The 23,042-nt window shown below is 41.9% G+C and overlaps 1 protein-coding gene across 1 annotated transcript in view; it reads left to right on the top strand.

Annotated features, from left to right (window-relative positions):
- LOC141575533 (rho GTPase-activating protein 20-like) overlaps positions 1 to 22,837 on the top strand; it is a 67,873-nt gene extending 45,036 nt beyond the window's left edge. Inside the window, 8 exon segments of the mRNA XM_074354930.1 lie at positions 1,977 to 2,043; positions 4,406 to 4,594; positions 11,700 to 11,875; positions 13,245 to 13,406; positions 14,974 to 15,083; positions 17,721 to 17,910; positions 19,083 to 19,197; positions 20,366 to 22,837. Coding sequence (XP_074211031.1) covers positions 1,977 to 2,043; positions 4,406 to 4,594; positions 11,700 to 11,875; positions 13,245 to 13,406; positions 14,974 to 15,083; positions 17,721 to 17,910; positions 19,083 to 19,197; positions 20,366 to 22,212 — 2,856 coding nt within the window. The 3' untranslated portion in view covers positions 22,213 to 22,837.
- The last annotated feature ends 205 nt before the right edge of the window (positions 22,838 to 23,042 follow it).

Here is a 23,042-nt window from a genome sequence, read left to right as displayed (position 1 = left end):
TGTGTAAGATTCTTAATAACCTCCTTCCCCATTCCTCACTTGTCATTGTATGACTATTCTTTCCCTGTTTCCTGTCTTAGTTCATCTTTGTTATCTGTTATTCTCTTTATTATCCCAAAATTCAATTCAGTCTTAGGATGCTGAATTCTGAAGGATTTACTCTATAGAATTTTTACGTAAAGAATATATAGCTAGAAACCATATTCACTGGCTACAGGTTCAGAGGATAAGAAGGATGGTGCTTCTGATGAACTGGTAAATTAAAAAATAAGCTTTGAATTAGATCATGGATTTGAAGGCCTCACACCACATTTTTGTTAGTGGAGAAGATTGGAATGTTTGAGGATGAGGTAGGGAAAGAGCATTGGGGAGTCCCATCTCCTCCTTACCGGTGTATAAACACCACACAGTGGGTCCTTGTATTAAAGTGAATGACTTTCAAAAGGATGGATGCCAAAGGAAACACTTGGACAATACCATTTCTTGCGTGAGATTCTCTATACATATGAAGACACAGTGATACTATGACGTGACATGACATATATTTAAGATATGTCATAGTCTTAAGTATTTTGATTTGCTTGTACACATTGCTATTGTTTAGCCCTTAAGAAAGAATCAAAATTTAGAATGAGATACCTGATTTATTTTAGTTCAATTTAGAAATATATTTAAGGTATAATTAAATATATATGTGCTGAGTAAAGCAGGCCCCTCTGCATAGATTTCTAAGCCTATAGAATTATACATTGGAAGAGAGTGAGTAGCTTGAGGGAAGGAAGGGAGGTTAATTAATGACATGACTCATTTTCTTATTTATGCTTTTCTTTTGGATAAGTGATCAGTCTCATCACACCAAAAGTATTTCTATTCAGTGTGGGATTAGGAATTGAGTCTCTCTGGTTATACTGCTTTAAGGAATTATTAATGTGTACGCTACCCTACATGAAAAGAAAGGATTTTTACTAGATTGCTCTTCCTGTTTGCAATAAAAATGTTTGACTAGAGGATAGGAAAGGAAGTGACAAAGTAGGGGAGGGGACTTGGCAGGATGGTCTCCTAGCCTGTTCCCTTCATTATAAGGTCAGGGTCATGATTTTTAATCAGAAGATAAAGGCAAGAATATTAAATATTGCCATTCTGTTCTGACTTCATTTTAAACATTTTTGCTTTATCCTCTTCTAGAGGATACAGCAAAGTCTGTATAATTTGATATTATTTCTTTCAAATGGGATTTTTAGTATTACTGGGTTGTAATTCTGCTAGTGAATGGTTTCATTGTTTCCCATAACTGGGCCTGTTCTCTAGACAGAATTCTTGTCCTTTCTGTCCCCAGGACTGGACTTGCCCAAAATAAAGCCAGCGCACACTGTGCCAACTACCTGTCTCCTCAGAGCCCCTTGGTCAGTCTTTTCTTTCCACTCAGGAGCAGCCGAGTTAATAATCAGACTTTGAGACTTTACTTTTTCATCACAGACACAGCAGTGTTGTGGTTTTCTGGATAACAAGGTTGTCTTTGCAGGGGCACGTTGGAAATTAATTCTAGTGTTTGCTAACAAGTACAGAGACCTAACAGAAGTCAGGACTCTAAATAAGATCGATTAACCTTTTAGTAAACCAGGAAGGTTTTTTGTTTTTTGGGTTTTTTTTTGTTTTTTACTTTACAAAAGGGTGTGTATGTGATTTCCCATTCTGTGGGCTACCCATAATACTGAGAGCCTGATTCCACTGAAGTTCATGGATCCCTCGTCATCACTAGGGGAAAAGGCCAAGATTTTGAATCATCTGTTAGGGGTTAGAGGAGAGATGGGTTGTAGGAATCAGCATTGCCACCTTCAAAAACCATATCACCCCCATGAACCATGAAAGCATTTATAGTGGCCCTATGTTTTTGCAAAACATAGAAATGCCAAAAAATATGTCTTTGTTCAGTTACCAGGTGTGAGAGGATGATTGTTAATTCTTTTATCTCCAAGGGCTCTGAGAAAGAGTACAAATTATGGGTGAATTCCAGCAAAGAGGAGGCACCATACCCACTTATTGGTAAGTTTCTGTGAAACTATAAGATGGATTGTGTTTTAGTTATAGTTCTAAATGTCTCAGAGAGTTGGTCATACAGTCCTAAATTTAAATACTATTAAATAATAAATCCCATGTAATATTCATTTATTCATTTAATAAATACATATATCAAGTATGTCCTATGTGCAGATAAATGATAGCTCTTCAAGTAACCAGTGGTGTAGAGGGGAAGAGAAATGTAAATTTTCCTTTCTTTTTTTTTTTCACTTTACAAATAGACCTATTTTTGTCAAACCTTTTAAAAATTTCTTTCTAAGAGAAAGCAAGATGTGCTGGAATCCCATTTTCCCTGTATATTTATTTTTCATATTGAGTTCTTGAATCTCCTTTCCTTTTCCTGCTGTTTGCCTCTATAGAAAACCTTCTATGATCCAGTCATGCCTCTTAATCTATCAGTGAGTATTTAACACCTGCCCTGTACCCAAATCTTTGCTAGGCATCAAAAAAGAAAATGAAATTAAACCATTTAGATTCCTAAAAATCTTTATTGACTTATTTAGCAATAGGTACTACCCTACCAACTAACTACTTTGCTATTTCTCTAGCCAAACTTCCCAGCACCTGTTTTGAGGAATTACTGGAAAATAGGTCACATCTCACCTTATTTAAATCATTTAGCTATAAAAATATTTCTTGATCAGTGAAGTCCTTCAGTATAGTTAATGGAAATAGGGCAATTAAAATAAGGGACAGCATCTGTAGCAAATCTTGAGATGATGACATTGATGATGATGACGATTTCTGTTAATGATTTTTAAATGCTTGCTATCTGCCTAGCATTATGCAAAGCATATCGCACGAGTTATCTCATGTCATCCTTTCATTTACCTGTGAGATCACTACAGTGTAATTCAGGTTTCAAGTGATCCGAATAACCCAAATCCAAACTTTTCTATGAAATGTATATTCTCAGCTTTAAAGCAAGCCATCATGCACATAGCTGAGGACAAAATATTCCATTCATTTCCAGTTTATTTCTTAATGTTGTCATTTGTGTAAAAGTCAATGAGCAACAATTAAAGCTGTTTTGAAAAGTCAAATAAATACTTAAAATAGTTGTTTTAATAAAATATATTAATTTAATTAAAACTATGTAGATAGTAACTCTCAGGCTTAAAACAACATGAAGCTTCATTTCTAACTCACTAAAAAAAAAAAAAGGATATGGGACATGGTTGTTACTTAGCAGCAATTCTCCATTGTATATTTTACTGCACCTTGCAAATTTCAGTTGTGGATTAGCTACTGGTTATTTTGGTAAATCAATTTTGTTTTATTGCTGTCATAGAAGTCTTTTTTTATTTTTCTGCCTTAGTCCCTGAAAGTTGCTGTAGTACTTAATATCAATGAAACATTGACACTATATGCCTATGCAAGATGAAAAGGAAAAGTTCACTGAATTAGATTCAGTGATAAGTCTGGAATGGAAGAGACCTTACTCTCTGTACTTAAAAAGTAAACAAATCTACAGCCCAATGGTACTTAAGAATTGAGAAAATGAAATTACTCAGTGTACTAAAGATCAAAAACTGATATTTCAGTCAGGTGTCCAGGGTTTAGTTTTTCTAGTTAGAAAACTCCTTTTTGAATCTTGTTTTTGTGTCTCTCATACCCTGCAGTCTTCCTTCTAACTATTGCCTGTGAATAACGGCCTCAGAGTGGCATGGTGGGAGGGAAGCGTAAGTCAGACAAGCCAGCCCTTGAGTAACTCTAATTGTTTCTATAACTAATAAAGAGTATAAAATGTCTTCTTTCAGGTAGATATCTTGTATTGAATAATAGTAATAATAGTGATCTTTGAAATATATAGTTATTTGCCCTTTGTATTTAAATACTATTAACCACTAAATTTTCTTATTTGATCCTTATAATACTGTGTGATGGGTAGGATAAATATTTTAAATCATAAACTTAAGGCTGAGAGAGGTCAAGGATTTGCTGAAGATTTACAGAGGTAGGTAGTGTCAAAGGAGAAACTAGAATGCCTTTCAGTATTCTCAGATGTGAACATAGGAAAAGTCAACAGGATGCAACTCACAAACTAACCTGTGCATTCCCAAACAAGATATTCTTTAAAGACTTTTTTCTCTTTGTTTCTTCTCTGTACCCCCCCAAAAAAAAACTACTTTGGTGGGGCCACCTGCATTACACAGTGGCCTCCAACTGTAAGAGTGTGCATGGCGATTGCTCAGTCAACAAAAGGATTCTTTATACCAAAAGTCCCAGGAGCAAATTGCAGGACATTCCAGTCTGTAGCACACATGCTCATACTGACACAGTGCCAGTCAGCCTAAAGTCTACATTTAGATTTTTCTCTGTGTAGGACATGAATTCCCCTATGGGATTGAAATGAGTCACCTTCGAGACAAGGCACTCCTGACGCAGGGGTCAAAGGACTTCCCCACACCTTCAAACCTCCAAGAGTCCTTCTTCATGGAACAGCTGCCCCAAGAGAAGCAGTGTCACTTCATCTTGAAGCCCAGCCGGCTGGCTGTGGCCCAACAACTGGGTGGTGAGTTTTCTCTTTCATGAGAGCCTTTTTTTAGCAAAACTTTTCACTCCTGAAAACAAAGTTTTCAAAGTTCTTTGCCTTTATACAGGCAAAGACCCAAACTTCCAGCCAGATGAGGTATTTTTTTTCTTTTGAGTTTTCTAAGTGTTTTGAAGGGAAAGATGTAGCTTTAGAAGATGGGTTTATAAATCAGCGGTAGGGGTGACTGATGGGTAATCAGTAGCTGGTTGTGGTACGGTCTGTTCTTTCTTTCTTCACTGTCCTTCCCCCTTTAGCTTTATGCCCACTGCAGAGTCAAAGGCACCAGGCAATGCGGCAGGTGCTTCAATGCCTTCTTTGTACTGTAATGCATTGCATTGTGTGTTCCCCCTAAATGATCATATTATTAAAAGAAGGCCGTCCGTGATGGGTGTCAGGAGATGCTGGTGCCCTACCTGGATCCTGGTACTGATAATCATGTGAAGATGAAGGTAATTTCCACAGAAATCTCTCCTTAGTCTGCTAAGCTAATCTGAATTCCCTGGGAACATAGCCATCTGTTACCCTCCCCATAATAAAGACTCCAGAGTGATAAAAAGTGGTGTTCAACGTAGGAGGACCATCATTAATTACCCTAACCTGTGTTTGAGCTTTAAACCCTCAGTCTGAAAGTAAGATTGTATACAAATGAAAGCAAATGTGTCAGACCAAAAAGTGTGAGGTGGGGGTGGGGGGATAGCAGAAAATTGATGCTGAATTTTTGGAGCTGCTTTTGTAAACCTGAACAAACTGGGATGCCCCATGGACAGTGGCCACTGTTTTATGCTCATCCCCCGACACATGCATGTCCAGCCCCATCTCTTTCGGTTGATGACCTAGCCTCAAACTTTATACTTTATTGAAATCACTGGTCAGGACTCCTTCATCTTGCCAACACCAGCTATAAAAAACTTACCCTGCATTTGCACCTGTTTCCCACAGAGTTAAAGTGAGTTTTTGAACTCTAAGGCCCTCTACCCACGTCTTTGGGGTGCTATGGAGATATTACAGTTTTCCATCCCCTGAAACGTGAGCTCCATGAAGGCAGAGAGCTGAGTCTGTTTTGTTCACTGCTATGTTTTCAGCACCTGAAACAGTGTCTGCATATATAAATTGAACTCAATAAATATTTGTTGAATGAATTATTTTATTGACAGGTCTGTTGCTGGTACTCATTGAAGACACAAAGGGAATGTCACCTTTATAACTAAGCTGAGGAAAATGGTGTTTTACTCTTCTATCTTTATACCCATGTTGTTCAAAATGATATCTCTGGGTCCCTTGTCAGTAAAATAAATTTATTTTAACTGACTTGACCAAAACAATCAGGGGTCAAGAATCCTAAGAGTTTTACCCAACTTTGTCAACAGCTTGCTTAATTAGACTGTAGGCATCCTCTGTGTGTTAGTCCTCTGCTTCTCTCTGCTGGAAGTAGGATGATATTGGTTGCAGCTGTAGGATGATTCACACTAAGGGAATGGAGTGACTACAGACCCATGGTGGCAACCTACATGTGAAACTAAAAATTTAACAAGTGAACCAGTTTTGTATTTTTTTAATACGCAAGATTTTGATGAACAGCTGCTTTGGAAACCACTGACTTAGACCAGGGCTCAATAGACTTTTTCTGTAAAGGGCCAGGTAGTAAAATTTGCAGATCAAGAGACAGAATTGACATTATTACACAGGTACTTAAATAACAAGAGGAAAAACAAATTTTCACAAATTTTTTATCGATGACATTTGATATGTAGTAATAGAGTACAATTTTGTGTAGTACAGATCTGCTAATGAGAGGAATAGGATTGTTTTGGGGGAATAACATTTGGCTTAATTGAAGTGCAAAGTTAGTATTCCAATTATCACCATTGGATGGAAAGTGTTCTGATCTGTAGTGAGGTTTTGTGTATTTCATCATCTTTGAAAATACCTTTTCACACAAGTAGGTGCTGCCAAATACTGACATACCACGCTACAAGCGTACAATTTTAATTGAGCATATTTCTCTCTTCAGAGACATTTGTAGAATTTTGTTAGATCCTTCTTTTGATATTTGCCTTTTGGCGTGTCATTTCATTGCAGATTAATCACTTCCAATTGAAAGTTAGGTAGAAGTGAAAGGCTTTTGAAACATGAAATTCCCCTTTGCACAGGTCAATTGCACAGTTAAAGGATTTTCAAATATAGAAGTATCCTTTGCACTTACATTGAGGTAGGTAAATACTGCTAGACATGTAGTTTGAGCTCAGAAAATATATCCGCTACAATTTTTTTATGAGAATGGAGATCTTGCTTCTTGTTTTGACTTTAGACGGCAAGAAAAGTGTGAAAGTAGCTTGACATTACTTGTTCACTAAATGTCATTAAATGTCAAAGTAGTGTTTTTGTTTCCTTTAGATAAATACCCAGCAGTGGAATTGCTGTGTCATATGGTTGTACTATTTTTACTTTTTGGAGAAACCCCCATGCTGTTTCCCATAGCGTCTGCCCCAAGTTGCATTCCCACCAATAGTGCGTGAGGGTCCCGTTTCTCCACATCCTCACCAACGCTTGTCATTTGTGTCCTGTTGATAATAGCCATTCTCACAGGTGTGAGTTTCTATCTCATTGTGGTTTTGATTTGCATTTCCCTGAGAATTAGTGATGTTGAGCATCTTTTCACGTGCCTGGTTGCCAACTTTATATGTTTTTTGGAAAAAGTCTCTTCAAATCCTCTGCCTATTTTTAATAGGGTTGTTTGTTTTTTTGCTGTTGAGTTATATGAGTTCTTTATATATTTTAGATGTTAACCCCTCATCAGATATGTGATTTGCAAATACTTTCTCCCATCACCTTATTGAAGTAGGTTGATTTTTCATTTTGTTCATGGGTTCCTTTGCTGTGCAGAAGCTTTTTAGTTTGATGTACTCCTTCATTTTTTCTTTTGTTGTTTTTCATTTTTGGTGTCAAATGCAAAAAAAAAAAATCATTGCTAAGACCAGTGTCAAGTAATTTACCCCCATGTTTCCTTCTAGGAGTTTTATGATTTCAGGTCTTATATTCACGTCTGATCCATTTTGAATTAATTTTTGTGTATGGTGTGGTCCAGTTTCATTTTTCACTTACTGCTCTCCAATTTTTCCACTAGAACAAATCATAATAAAATTTATATGGAATCACAAAAGACCTAGAATTGCCAAAGCATTACTAAAGAAAAAGAAGGAGGCTGGATGAATAACCCTCCCAGGCTTCAGACAACACTACAGAGCTACAGTAATTGAAACAGCATGGTATTGGCACACAAACAGACATCTGGATCAGTGGAACAGAATAGAGAGCCCAGAAATGAACCCACATCACTTTTGAAGAGACTGTCCTTTCCCCGTTGTATATTCCGGGGGGTATCCCAGCGGCCCTGCCCCTCAGACCAGTGCCTTAAAATTAGGAAATGAGTCTCTTTAACATGAAGTCAGTGATTTGGAAAGAATTGCTTCTGCTCTGAGCCCTGGGGTGGGTAGTGTGCACACGAGTGCTTTAAGAACTGTTCCCCAGTCCGCCACGGCCCACAGGTCTCCTGGGCATGAGCTCTCTTGGCCTTCAAAGTGAGATGTTTTAGGGGTTTGTCTCACAGGTGCCAGACCTTAAAAGTTGGGGTACAAACCTTTCACTCCTTCTGGAGAAGGTCCGGGTTTTGAGGAGATTTTAAGTTCCCTCCCAACTGTGGGTTGTTGCACTAGGGGTGGGGTTTATGGTGAGATTGTCTCAGCCTTTTCTAGCCACTTCCCTCTCATTTTCCCAATGTGACAGTCTCTCTGCCAGTTTTTAGGTTTTTTTCCAGAGAAAACTGTCGCATAGGTAGCTGTAGATACGGTGTATGCATGGGAGGAGGTGAGTTCAGGGTCTTCCTATGTCACCATCTTGCTAAAATCTCTCATTAAAGGGTTTTTTGTTGTGATTATTCTTTAACAATCTATGAGGACAAACTTCTGAGAATTATACTTTTTAATATTCAGCTCCCTAATTGAAGCGTGGAGAAACGCTGGCTTGGACCTTGTCAGGGCTCTCTGGGCCGCTAGGCCTTCCTGAACTCCACCAGCCCTGCATTTACATCTCCCTTACAGTTTTTATAGCAATTGCATGTCTTTTCATCAGTCTTTGACATTTGGAAAGTAAGAGCTGTGCATTAAAGTTCTACAAGAAAGTAAACTTTAGTGAGATTCTTTTCTCTCAATCCCAGAGGGAACGTGAGCTCTGAAATTGAATGTTGTACGTTGTAAAAGACATGGCTGCAGCTGAAAGTATTTGTAATAAAGTTCAGGACTCAGTTTCTGCTTTATCCTCTGTCTGCACGCATAGGATAGCTGAGTATATAACTTTATGATAGAGCATTCTTCCTAAGAAGTGTATGAAAGCTAAAAAAAAAATCAAATAAATCTGATAGTTTAGAAATAATGAAACCAGATTAAATGTGAGGAAACTAGACTGAGTACAACTACTCATCATATGTCAACATATATACTCAACAAACATTTGCACAGATTGGCTTTGCTGGCACACAGGAGACCCCTCCTGGATTTAAGAATGGGTTCAGTTTCCTTTCCTGTTCTTTAAGATGGTACGAGTTGGGAATGTCAGGACAGGAAGAAAGTTCTTTAGTTAAGCAGAGTCTGGGATTCCTTCCTGTCCGCACACTTCCCGAAGGCTGTTAAACAAGTGGAGAATGGATGTGGGGAGGAGGTCCTCTTTCTGGGGAGGAGATTGGTGTCTTGGCAGCTCTGTTCGAGGCTGCTATGGACCTATGCCCTGGGCAAAGTAATGCTTTTCAAACATTATCCTACTTAATTCTCTCAGTGAGGCTGTGAGCTATGGGCGGTGTTCTCGTTTTAAAGTGAAGAAGCAGGATAAGTAACTTGCACAAATATCTGAAGCGGGAGTCTAGCTGGGCTCCTGACTCCTGAAACAAAGACCTCTACACCTGGGTGTATGAGCATTTATGATGCACTTCCTGTATCCTGAGGAAGCCAGGGGTGGATGATGGTCTAGATGCTGTTCAGTAAAATGTTTCCTATTTGATTATCTTCCCATGACGTGGCTTTTTTAGTATTTGGTTTATGTTGGTTATGCTGAGGAAATAAACAGTATGAAACACTTGCTTGAAATGAGCACTGGGCACTGCCGACCGTGCCCCACCGCCCCCCAGGAATCGTCTCCTTGGTGCCCTGCCCCACGAGATAGTCCCCTTTGTGTCCCTCCACCCCAGGAATCATCTCCTCGGTGCCCCACCCCACCCCCCGGAATAGTCTCCTTTGGTGTCCCCCCCCGGAATTGTCTCCTCGGTGCCCCCCCAACATCGTCCCCTTCGTGCCCCATGGTCAGAGAGAGCTGAGGGGTAAAGCACCATCTTTGGCAGCATGGTTGGGTGTCAGGGCCTCACAGCCAGAGCGTGATGACCAGTTTCATGCACTGTCCCTGGTGAAAAATGTAGTCAGACTCTATGTGGGTGCCACCTGGGGGCCCGTTCGCCTCAAGAGCTGTTTTGCATCTGCCCCACGCAGCGCAGGCTTCGGGGGTCAGCCAGAGACTTGGGCAGAATTCATGCCCATTAGTTGGGTTGGGGCTCCCACTAGTCTGCTCCTTCCTGGGGTTCCCCCTTCACCATCCAGCTGCTGTGGTCATCTCCAACTCCATTCTCTACAGTTTTTTCAAACCAACAAGAGGACAGGTCTCTCTCCAAACTTTAGTCACCCCTGCCACCCTGGGTCCTGTGCTCATGGAAGAAGCTGTAAAAATGGGAACCTCACCCAGCGCCATGCCATTCCCTTCTTCCAGGTGTCAAACTGTTGCCTTCACTCTGTGCCTTCCTTTGGTCACTCTTTAGTGTCTCCAGGTTGGCTCTTACATATTTAAGTGTTGTCTGGAGTTTATAGCTGTTACCTGTGTGTATTTGTTTAGGCCAGGAGGTGTAGGTGGCAGAAAGATCAAAAAGGACCCTAAAGAGCTGTCTTTTTAGGTATCAGATCCTGTGCAGATTCATCCATTTTTGTCTTAAAATTAGATGCAGATGACATCAGAACTGTTTTAGAACTATGATCTCACAAAACCGTGATTCACTGCTGACCTTTCTCCTGCCTGTTTTGTTCCTGCTGTCTTTTTTCACCTATATGTCTGCTCAGTTCAGTTACTGTTCGAGAATGATTTATTGAGTACTTACTAGACATGAGGGATGATGCTGGATCTTCTATCTGTTGAAATCGTGTTGATTCAAAATTCACATCCAATGCAGGTGCCTGCAGGACCGCTCCCTCTCTCCCAAAGGGGAGACAGATGTGCTTCATGGTTCTTCTGAATGCCTCTGGTGCCTTGTTCCTCCCTTAGGACATTTTATTTATTAATATACTTGCTGTCCCCCCACCACCCATCACCAATCTTGTCCCCCCATAAGATTATAAACTTTACCATGGCAAGGGCGAGTCTCACTCATGTTTTCATCCATCCATGCTGCCTTGAACATACTTTTTAAAGTCAGGAACCAAAAAGATACATGAAAAGTCTTCAGTTGGAGAGAAAAGGGGGGAATGCAGAGCATTAGCTTCCTGCCTCTGTGCTCGACAGCAGAGTGGGGCATCAGGCAGCAGAGAGCTCTTGTTCTCAGAGAGCACCTTCATAGCGATGCCTCCTCCCCTTCCCCCTTGTCTTCTTCCTCTTCTTTTCCTCCTCCTCCTCCTCGTCCTTCTCCCCTCCCCCCTCTCCTTCTCTCTCCTTTTCCTCCTCCTTCTTCCTTTCTTTTTCTCATTATTGAGTTGTGGTCTAATTTGATCTTCAGCTTTTTTGTTCACTTAGTTTCCTCTTTAAAATGGCCTGTGTGTTGGTATGAAATGCTTTGTGCTGTAAGTTCAGTAAAGGGGGAGCCCTTCTTTGACCTTTGAAAATTTGGTTCCAGAATTCAAGTACATAGACCAGTGACGTCCCCAAAATGGGGGGGAGAATAACCCAAGCGTTTAATGTTTCCTTACCTTATAAAATGCTGAGCATACTATAAAATGGAAACTATAGAAATAAGATTACATGAATTAAATTAGGTTTACTAATAATCTCACTTCTTCCTTAGATTCAGGTCAGAAGACATTTAAAAGAAGATCTGTCATTAACTGGGCCTTCTGGCGGGGCTCGAGCACCCACCTGGACAACCAGCCCATGTCACCAACGTCTCCAAAGCCGGGACAACTCTTTGGAGTGTCTTTGCCAGATATCTGTGAGAACGACAATCTACCCAAACCTCTCTTGGTAAGTCTCGTTTTGGTCTGTAACACTTAACAGGAAAGGAGAGCTCTGGAGGGAAACTCTACCCCAAATGGAAAAATTGTGGACACTCATGGCTTTGGCTGAGAACCTTTATTATTACTTCAAAGAATACAAATCTTGACTAAACTATTGCAGCATAATAAGGCAGATGTGATGGGGAGGGATGGTCTCGTCTGCTGGCGGCAGGAAGGAGCAGCGCGAACCTGCTCAGATCAACTAGAGTCTGTCTGCTCCATGGACGGAGAGCGCACTTTATCTGCACGTTCCTCTCACATCCTTTCTTGAACCCTGTGTTGTTCAGAACATGACTCTTTCAGTCACCTTAGCAGCAGGGACTAAACCTCATACTTCTTATTAGTGTTCTAAGCGTTTAGGCATGCAGATACATCCTCTGGCATTTAGTTACCTTTTGTATGTAGAACAGATCAGGTGAAAGCCACTGAGTGTGCATGGTCTTCAGTGAAGGTAGTAAATGAACCCTGTCAAGCAGCAGTTATTGAGTGTCCGGTACCCTCCAGGCACCGTCCCAGATGCCTGGCACTTCATGCTCTGCTGTGGGGCTGTGAGTACCAGACACATTCTAGCCACTTCATCGCTGGTCCTTCACAACAGAGTTAGAAGGTAGTTATCACCATCGTCACCGTCACCATCACCATCTCCATCATTCCTACTTCACAAATTAAAGCCCCACTCCCCCCAAAAACCCCTCAAGTTTACTGAAAGTCACACACAGCAAGTCTGAGCCATAACTAGGTCTCAGGTCCTGTGGGTTGCATGTCTCCGGCACCCACTCTCTTCCTCCTCGGCAAGCGTAGGACACGCAGCTGGAAAGGAAGCAAAATGAAAGACTGATTGGAATAGAATGGGACAGAGAAAGCTTCCTGGAGGCGATGATTTTGGAGGCTGATTTTAAAAGAAGGCAACACAGGAAGTAGGATGAAGTGTAAAGTCACATGAAAAGCAAGACAAGCAAGTGGAGGATGAGTTTGGCAAGAACATTTCCATGTCTGGGGACAAGATTTCATGTTAGAGAACAGTGGGCAAAGAATAGTGAGACAGGAGAGAGACGAGGTAACAGGTACCTTGAAGTGACTACTGGATCGCTGAAAAATGACAGTCGCATGAAAGCAAGTGTTGAAATGTAGCAAGAACAAATGGGAGAAAGTAGATTTAGAGACACACACACATACAAAGTGGCTTTAATCCACTGGCAGCCCATCCAGCCCCAGCCCTTCAGTGCCTCCCGCTGGGCCGCCCCGGCCCCTGGCAGCCGGGGAGGGCAGCGGTGTGTTCTCCGGCTCCTTCTGCCTCAAGTGCCATTTTGATTTTTGTTTCCTTTGCTTCCCCATAGGATATGCTTTTCTTCCTTAATCAGAAAGGACCCCTCACAAAAGGGATCTTCAGACAGTCGGCCAACATGAAATCCTGCAGAGAGCTGAGAGAGAAACTGAATTCCGGAGTTGAAGTACAGCTAGACTGTGAATCGGCTTTCGTGATAGCCTCTGTCTTAAAGGTGGGAACGCACACCCTTTGTCCCCCCAGTAGTGGAGCTCTGGGGGGAGACAGCTGGTCTCCCTCATTATAACGCTATCCCCATCTGTGAAGAACCATCATACTTAGAGTCTCACAGCCAATTAGCTACGTGGTAAAAGTATTTGTAGCAGAAATACTTGTGGCAAAGATGTCTATGGCAAATAGGTTTACTTTTAAATTATTTTAGAGCCTCAGCTATAGTTAGCTGGCCTTCCCTTGTCCCTCACTAATATTTGGCCATAGCACATACAGCGACATTTCAGTAATGACCCCCTGCTATGACTGCAACTGTGCTTGGCGTTGAGTGTACGCAGTGAAAGGCAAGGGTCTGGTCTGGTCCTGCCCTGAAGGAGCTCGTAGGCTCGTGGGAGACATGCTCACCTCATCAGCTGACTGCAGCACCGAGGCCCAAGGCTTCCATGTAGTCACAGAAACACGACATGTACGTCACAAGTTGTGTGTCGCCTTTGGTAAAGCACATATGTAAGCCTGCTATTTGATTTTCCAGCAAGAATTAAAATTACTCCATTGCACACCTGTCTCCATGTTGTAAGCAGGAACTTGCAAGAGGGTGGTCAGCCATGGGTCCAGTGCTTAGACATGGAATTGGGTTTTCTCTGCCTGAAGTTTCCTAAGGTGGAGATCAGACTTCGCAAGCTTGGCTTGTTAGGACCGTGCCAAAAGCAACAGAGAGTGCTGGCCTAGAAAGGAAAGGAACATAGGACCAGGACCAAAGTGTGTTTACTTTTAAGCTTTTTTATAAACAAATGTCAAACAACAAATTCCCTTGGTCAGATCCTACTTGTGTCATAGTCTGGTTTCACCACACCCGGCCCCACAAGTGCTCTCAGCAGGAGTCTCAAAGGCCGGGAAGGATAATACCAGGGACATGTTATTTAATATACATTAGGGATGAGGGTGCTGCCCCAGGCTCCCAGAGCCCAGCCATAGCCTGGAATGCCTTCTCCCCTCCTATGAAGAATACAGGGAGAAACTCCAGACACCTCTGGATGGAATTAGTCACCAATGCTGCTGGAATCTAAAGTTCTAAATTACCAGGGACTTTGTTTTATTTACTACCCTGTTCCTGGCACCTCAAACAGTGCCTGGCAAAGATGAGTAAATATGTGTAGAATGACTGGATGACTGACTACCACATTGTGAATCTCACAGATACCTTCATGCATTTCTTTTAACTAGTGATTTGAGAGAGAGAGAGAGAAAAAAAAAAAGATTAGGATGGTTTGCCAGACTCTGCCATGTTACACTAGTTTGCTAAGATGTATGCAAACAGGAGGTTTCAGTCCAAACAGGTTGTCCTTTATCTTTCCCACTGTAGTCTAGACCCCAATTTCCCTCTGGTTTTTTGTTAGGAAAAAATTCAAAGCATATTTTTCTGTGTATGCACATCATTGGAGGGCTGGCACAGAGCTCTGTGTGTTCCAAAGAAGGGAGGACTGAATTTTCCAATAAAGTGCCTTCTTTCTAATTTCTCCAATACAAATTAGTAGAATAACAATTTAAAAAAAATTTTCCCTCTATGTAAGGATTTTCTACGACATATTCCTGGAAGCGTGTTTTCATCAGATCTCTATGATCATTGGGTCTGTGTAATGGACGAAGGAAATGATGAGGAGAAAATAAATGCAGTTCAAAGGTAATTATTCCAATTTGGTCATTTCTCAAAAATACTTTAAAAAAACTTATATTTTATAAGCTTGTCTGTTAATGTAATAATAACTGTCAAAGTCATATCCATAGGGGCCAGTTTAAAAATAGATTTATGCTAGCAGCTGTTGTTATTATTGGTTTTTTTCCTAATCTTATTAATATGGAATACTTGACCATTGTACACCTTCTGTATATTCTAATCTGATAGGCACTGAAACCCATTAGACTAATAGCTAATACTGTAGACACAATCTACAATTTATGACCTTAATTTTGGTAAATATTTAACTAACCAGATGATTCCTTATACACTTCATTTAGCAGCTGAATTCATACAGAGAAAATTCCTTCCCCTCAAGGAACTCACAGTCTAGTAGAAATAGATAAAACCCAGAATTCCAGTGTGTTGCAGTCAGTGCCGTGACAGGGGTATGTGGAGAAGGGGACGTGAGGACAGTCCAGAGAGACAGTCAACTCATTGAAAGTGTCAAGGGAAAAGGGAGTTGCAAAGCCTCAGCCTGATCACAGAGAATGCATGGTCTGTCCTCATGGAAAGGGAAGTTGCGAGCAGAACCCAGCACCCCCATTCCTGAGTATTTCCCACATCATAAGAGAATAGGAAAGAAGTGTCCATTAATGAAAAGCAATACTTGCGTTTCTGTGAAACCCAAGAATCCCAGTATCATTTATTTGCAAATGCTTGTTTAGTGCAGTGTTATCTTGAGCAACTTTCAAATGTAAATCATTATCTACACACAGCTACTGATGGTGTAATTGTTGAAGACACCAGACTCAGAGCCATGTACAAAATGCTGTCTCTGCTTTCATGACAGCTTGTTGGGAACTGTTCAGAGACAGGGAACCTGAGATTCTGTATGTTGTTGCTCACTGTCTAAAACTTTATATTCTAGAGCTATTAAAGGATGATTTTTAAAAGGTCAAAATTATGGCTTTCATATAAATATACACACATGAAAGAAATTTTATTTAAAACATGAATTAATAAAGAGAACTACTAAGACGTTACTGCCGCCGGTTCAGAGAAGACGGTTAACTACCACAAGTTATAATAGTTGAATCAGAAATGCTGAAATGAATTTATAAATATATAAAAAAAAACTGGCTTTTTCTGCTGGGACATGAGGCAGTGCAAATAAATCACGTGTCTCTTCACCAGAGAGAATTTTCAGGTCTATGGACAAGTATTATGTGTGTTGCTGTCAATGTGCTACAGTTTACAGAGGTGTAAAATAACTCAAAGGCTCAGGGCCCCCACAGAATCTGACACCCCAAAAGAGCACGCTAGGCAAGGCCTTACTTTCCACTGAATACATTCAGTAATCTTTTGGCCCGTTGTAATCTGTCATAATTTGTCCCTAGAAAACCACACTCATTGTCAGTCTGTGGTGCTGAAGAAGCACCTCTCTGCAACAAGAGTCAGATTACCTGATTTTCTTCCCCAGGTTGTGATACAGGAAAACGGGGCACGAGAGGAGGGCTGTGTCCCAGGTCTCACTTGAGTCCCTGGGATGCACCCTGCCAAGTGAGGGTCGTTGGCTTCACGCAGGAAAGAATTCAAGAGCGAGCCCTAGTTGAGTAAAAGTAGATTTGTTTAGAGAGATGTACACTCTGTAGACAGAGTGCAGGCCATCTCAGAACGCAGGAGAAGGGCAGAGGGGAGCAGGTTGGGTGCTTTGTTTAAAGAAGAAGCCAGACACACAGTCCATAGACAGAGTGCCGGGCATCTCGGAAGGTGAGGGAGCAAGGAGGCCACGAGGCGCGGTGTTGCGAGTTTTTATATGCTAACAAGTGAGAGGATTACTCCAACTGCTTTGAGAAAGGGGGCGGGGATCCCCAGGAATTGGGCCACCACCCTCTCCTTGACTTTCACGGTCAGCCTTGGAGCTGTCATGGCACCTGTGGGTGTGCCGTTCGTGGTGCTAGTACATTACAGTGTGTGTGAGGGAGCTCAGGGTCCACTGGAGGTCAGATCCCCTTCCATCCTGGTCCTCAAGGTCCATCGGAAGTTGACTTTTCCTCCACCTTGGTGCTAACTGCTGTGTCATTCCTTTAATGGCTGTGTCCTGCCCCCTTCCCTCCTGTCTCAGTTGCAGATTCTTGTTGGAAAAAAGCAACAACCATGAATATATGTGTGTATATATATATATGTATTCTGGATGGTAGTAAATGATGGTGAAGGATAATTTAAAAATCCCTTATCAAGTACAAAATCGGAACAGTAGGAAATATACTGTTATAAGCTTGACTGACGTGTGAAAGTGGTGCCACTGAGATAAAGAGACATGGGACAGAACTGACCTTAGAAGCTGGTGGAGCAGAGTGTAAGCTCTCAGGATGGAACTGGGAGTCTTTGTGGCTGAGGCTTGAAAGGTTCTAATCCAGAGACAGAATATACAAAATAAATGAATAACCCCCCTGAGTCTTACTCTCTCCCCTCTATAAGACAGTCCTCGCTCCGCACGTACCGTATAAGCTGACACTCCAGCATATCTGAACTGTGTTTCTGTCTGCGTGATTCCCCATGAAAAGTGAAGAAAGGTTGCCCTGTCTACAAGTTTTCCACAAAATGTCTTGCTTAAAGAGCACTTTTGTCTGTCTTTAGGCTATTAGACCAGCTCCCAAGAGCTAACGTTATTCTGCTAAAGCATCTTTTTGGGTTATTGCACAAGATTGAACAGCACAACTCATCGAATCAGATGAATGCATTTAACTTAGCAGTGTGCATCTCTCCAAGTGTCCTTTGGCCTCCTACTTCCTCCAGCCCTGAACTAGAAAGTGAATTTACAAAAAAGGTAATAAAGTTTTTCATTTTTCTGCCCTGGGGGACTGAGTCCCCGTTTTGAACCTAAAGTTTGGGGTATTAATTCTGAAAGACATGTTCTTAAGTACATCTTTTTATAAGTCTGAGTTCATCGACTATTCTGTCCTCTCCTGGTAGACTGCAGAAAGGTGATTTCTTAAGTAAAGAAAGTGATAGTAATTGGGTTACTTCTGTTTTCCCTTTAAGGAGGCAAAACAGCTATGACTGACTGAAACCACAGAGGAATAAGAGCAGATGATAAGATTTTAAAAAGAAACAAAATACTTTGAAATTGAACAGGTGCAGGTGGAAATCTCAGCCCTCCGCACTTGCCAGATGTACAATCTAGGGCAGAATTAGTTACACTGATCCACAGTTTCCTCACCTAACACAGTGGAGGTGGGGATGGTACCTCGCTCACTCAGTACTTACTTGAAATCACACTCCTGCAGTACCTAGTGGTTAGTACAGGGACGGGGTACTGATTCCTCTTCCTCCCAACGTTCCGCCTGTTCCTTTGCCTCAGCTATTGGGGCAAGAAGACTATGTAAATGTTCCAGTTTATCTCAGTGGAGGCACAGCGCTCTCCAGTGAGCTCTTCTCCAAGCATCTCCAGTTCTGGCTCCTCAGGGAGGGAAATGCATAGGAAGAGGCTGGTCAGGCAAAATGTACGCTTTTCTCTCCAGCTGTCTCTCTCCTTCACAGTAAATCCACAGAGGATGCCCACCTCCCACACTTATGACACCTGCCTTTTACATAAGAAACATATTTTATAAGTCTTTATCTAATGATGCTTCATGAATTTTAATAAGAAAGTATATTTCTTCATCCCAAATGCCCTGTACAGAGAATACTTAAAATTACCCTAATTTTAAAGACAGGACCATTAGTATCAAAATGTTAGCATTAAACCAAGGCCACAAATAATAACTTTAAGCCACTGGTTAAAATCAATTTCTATACTCAAACTACTCTTGAAAGTATCGTGTTTTTTTAGGGGAAACAGTTCTGTTTAGTTTTCAAGGAGATAGGAACTTTGAATTTTTCTCAGGATTCTTTTTTTTTTTTTTTTTTTCGGTTTGAACCAGGATTCATACAGGAAGTGTGATTTATAGGTGCACTATGTGAAAAGTAGCCCTTCATTTTTATTCCTTTTTTGTACAGGTTTCTCTGCTTATACAATTTCTGATTGAAAATTGCTGTAGAATATTTGGAGAAGAAATCACTTCCCTTCTGGAAGCAGTTTCAGTGACATGTGATACGAAAGAGAAAGCCTCAGGTATTGTGAATAATGGGGTTGTTTCTGTTCGTGAGAAATAGACACACATGTGAAGGTCAGCGAGGGCACTGGTTACCCTGCAGCCCAGAGCAGCTCAGGTGAAGGGGCCTCTCGCCTGGGTCAGGGGCCGAGGGCTCCTGCCCCTTCCTTACAAGGCTTGCTCGTAGGTCAGGCTGTGTTAACACTGTGGTCGGGTTACCAAGTGTATAAGACAAGGTTCCCAAACTCCAAGAAGTTGTTAGTGGCAGAATTTTAACTTTTTTTTAAAATAAACCTTACAAGGATATACAATAGAACAATTAACAGACTTACAATATAATATATTGTTATAACATATTGTTACAACATCTTACAATATTACAGAACTGCTGTGGTTGAAACTGGAGTAGGAGACCCAGATGCAGGCCTGGTCTGGTTCCTCCTCATCTTCCTCTCCGAGGTCCCTGACACCTCTCAGAAATCCAGCGCCCTGCAAAACGCTTGAGAAAACAGCTAGCTTCATGGGGCGGGGCAGGGTGTGTGGGGCTTGAAGACATTCAGCCTTCCAGAATATGAATGCCTGCACCACCAATTCTTGGTTATCTTTGAACAATTATTCTGTGCCACCATAACATTAGTATCTTCTCCTGTAATTGTGGGAAACCATAACATCTAACTGGTATTATTGCCGTAAAGAATAAACAAGGTAATAGATATTAAAGAACTTTGTCAAAGGGAAATTGATAAGGTTGGTAAATGGTTTCACTGAGGCTAACAGAATTAATTAGGTATACCTGCCAGCTAATCCATTTAATAAAAGACAGGGTCTTATTCAGAACCTGGGTATATCTGCATTAATTTATTCGTTTTTTTTTTTTTTTTTACCATTTCTTGGTATTATGACATGTGTTCATTGTTTTGAGGAAGTCTTACTTAAAGAAAGCCTATTTCTTCAGGGACTGAGGTAAATCTAGTATACCCCAAAAATTTACTTTTAATTTCTGCACTAACAACTAGAAAGATTGTGAAAGATGCTTTCTTTCTTGGGAGTAGGAATTTGAAAAATCTGCATGAAAACAGAATTAAACTAAACATCATAGTTGTTTAGTTGTTTTTTTGTTTTTTTTTTTAAGGCAGCGTGTATTTGAGGCAAGTGCAAATGTTAATCACGGTTTGATTTTTTTGGCAGATATCTCCTGCTTCCAGTTGAATGACTCCTCCTATGACAGCCTGGAAAATGAGCTGAACAAAGAAGTCGATGCTCCGTGCAGTGACTTAGTAAAGAAACTCGGTCCAGGCAGCAGAAGCATGGACTCCGTGTTAACCCTCATTGACTATGACCTCGAGCAGCCTGAGGTGGAAGGCGTTTTAACCTTGAGTGACTTTGACTTAGACCGTCCTAAAGATGAAGACATCCACGTGGAACAGCCCGGTGAGCCCGCGCCGGTGGCCATGGCAGCAGTGCACAGAAAGGCCTCACTGCAGGACCAGGCCAGTGCCCCCTCTGGCACGAGCACCCCCATCTACCTGTCCACAGCTACAGAAGATGCTCCAAAAACCCCGAGGCAACAGCGGCACTGCTCAGAGCCCAGCATCGGCTACCTGGGTTCAAAGATTTCCTTTCTCAGGGCGTTTTATCAGAAAAGGATACGCAGGGCCAGCTGTGATGCTATTCTCCTGAAAAAAGATGAGAACCATCTGAGTCAGAATCCACCCCTCCAGGAAGAGGGTAAGACAGGTTTTAAAACGAGTTTAGTCACAGGTACTGATGTCAAGAAAAATACCACTGATAAAAATCATAAGAAGAAAATCTTTTGTGATAGCGAAGGAAATCATGTAAAGCTTTTTCCTAAATCCAAGCCAGTGACCATTTCTTACAGCTGCCTGTCCTCACATGATTGTCCCAGGAACCAGCCCTTCACTGCGGACACGGCTGGGTACTCCCCACCATGCACAGCAGAGCCCCTCAAGGGCTCAAGGGGGCAGCGGCGCTGCTCAGAGCCCAGCACTGATGACCAGCACTGCAAACTGACCTATCTCAGGGGACTTTATTCAAAAAAGCAGCAGCACAACGCAAGCTGTGACACCAGTCTCTTGCATGGAGAGGAGGATTATCTCAAGAGGCACAAGTCTTTGCAGATGGAGGGACAAAAGCTTATCAATCAGAGCTTGGTCATGGGGATCGAGGTTGGCAAGAGTGGTGCCACAAACCAGAACACTGAGAAGGTCTTCCCCCCAAGATTAAATATTTGCCCGAGGAGTAGCTATTCCAGCTTGTCCTCCCCAGACACGTCCCCATCTGGCTCATCAGTGAGCTCCCAAGACAGCGCTTTTCCTCAGATTTCTGAACAGTCAGTGTTTACACCCACTGAAACATCCTCTCCAGTAGATTGCACTTTTCAAGCTCAAGGAAAACAGGAAGAGCTTTCTTCTGACTTTAGCAGTTCCAGCCTCATTTCTGGAATTCCCAGTCCCTCATCAGGGCAGGCCAGCAGCCACCTGGCTCATACAAAAAAGGACAGCCTAGAGGGGCATTCACAAATGCGTTCTGTAAGTCTTCACCCCAGCACATGGTTGAGAAATGGTATAGCCAGTTTGAAAAATTGGTCCCTCAAAAAGAAGGCAAGGGCACCAAGACCAGAAGACAATAAAACAGGTTCTCTAAAAGCACCCACAGAGCCACCTCCACTTGCTTCTGGCATTCCAGGAACCAGCGCACTGCAAGAGAGACAGACACACATTCCCCAAAGGGCAGCTGAAGGACTTGGAGCCGTGCAAACAGCCCAGTGCTGTAGTTCTTACCCCAGCCAGGACTTGGAGAAGGACGGTAGCTCTCCATCCAGCCTGGCGGAAGATGGACTTGAGCTTTGTATGAAGTCCCCTGAGGAAGGAGAGAAGGATGAGCAGTGTTCTGGTACTCTGCCTCTAGAAGGATCCTCTCCCAGCTCTTTGACAGTGGACGACGTGTCCAGCCCAGACTCAGGGCCAACAGTGGTTTCTGATGCTGAGGACACGCACGTAACCAAAGACATTTAACCACAATCAGAATCTAATATCTGCAAGGACAGAAACCGGGCTGCTAATAACATAAAGATAATAATTACTATGACACCTGTGTATAGAATAACCAAGACAGGTAGCATCAAGGTTATCACTGCTGATACTTAGGACAACAAAAGAATCCTCTTTATTGAGACTATTTGGCAAAAAGTTGAGACTAAAAGATTTTATCACCTAACTGTTTGGGAGGCTTTTCCTTATTAGAGCATGGATTGATCCTATCATGCATTTTAAGAGATCCAAGCAGAGGGCTAAAGAAGAATCATCTTCTCTAGAGGAAACATACCTTAGATGACATTAAGAAGGCAAGGATATCAAAAGCAAAGAATAAAAACCATGGACAGAGGGGGAAGTCTGCAAAGAAACCATCCACATTACATGAAATGTTTTTAATAAGTAAACAAGAAAAATACCACCAATCAAAGCATTAAGAAGGAAAGCATGTCAGATGATCAAGGAAATCACATCAGACTTTTCCCTGAAACCAAGCGAGTGGCCAGTTCTGAGACATCTCATAGTCAATCACATGCCCTCACAGACTCATTTCAGCTAGAGTGGAAAAAACTCAAGGGATTTGAGCCATGAGTACCAAGACATCATAGTTTTTGTTGGTCAATTCTTTTTTCCATTAGTGTTTCACTGCTCTGCAAGGCCCCGGACACAGCTGTGGGGAGAAAGAAGGAAATGGGTGTTCATTTCAGTGTTCTTTCTAGAGGTGCCTGAGCCAGGAACATTCTCCAGAAATTCACTTTTCACTCCTAGGAGGTGCCCTCTTGACGGCATTCGCTGTCTGGGTGAGCAGGAAG

This window comes from Camelus bactrianus, chromosome 29 (genome assembly GCF_048773025.1).
Source record: "Camelus bactrianus isolate YW-2024 breed Bactrian camel chromosome 29, ASM4877302v1, whole genome shotgun sequence".
Taxonomy (NCBI): Eukaryota; Metazoa; Chordata; class Mammalia; order Artiodactyla; family Camelidae; genus Camelus; species Camelus bactrianus.
Note: the sequence above shows the minus strand (reverse complement) of the source record. Positions and strands in the feature narration are given on the sequence as shown.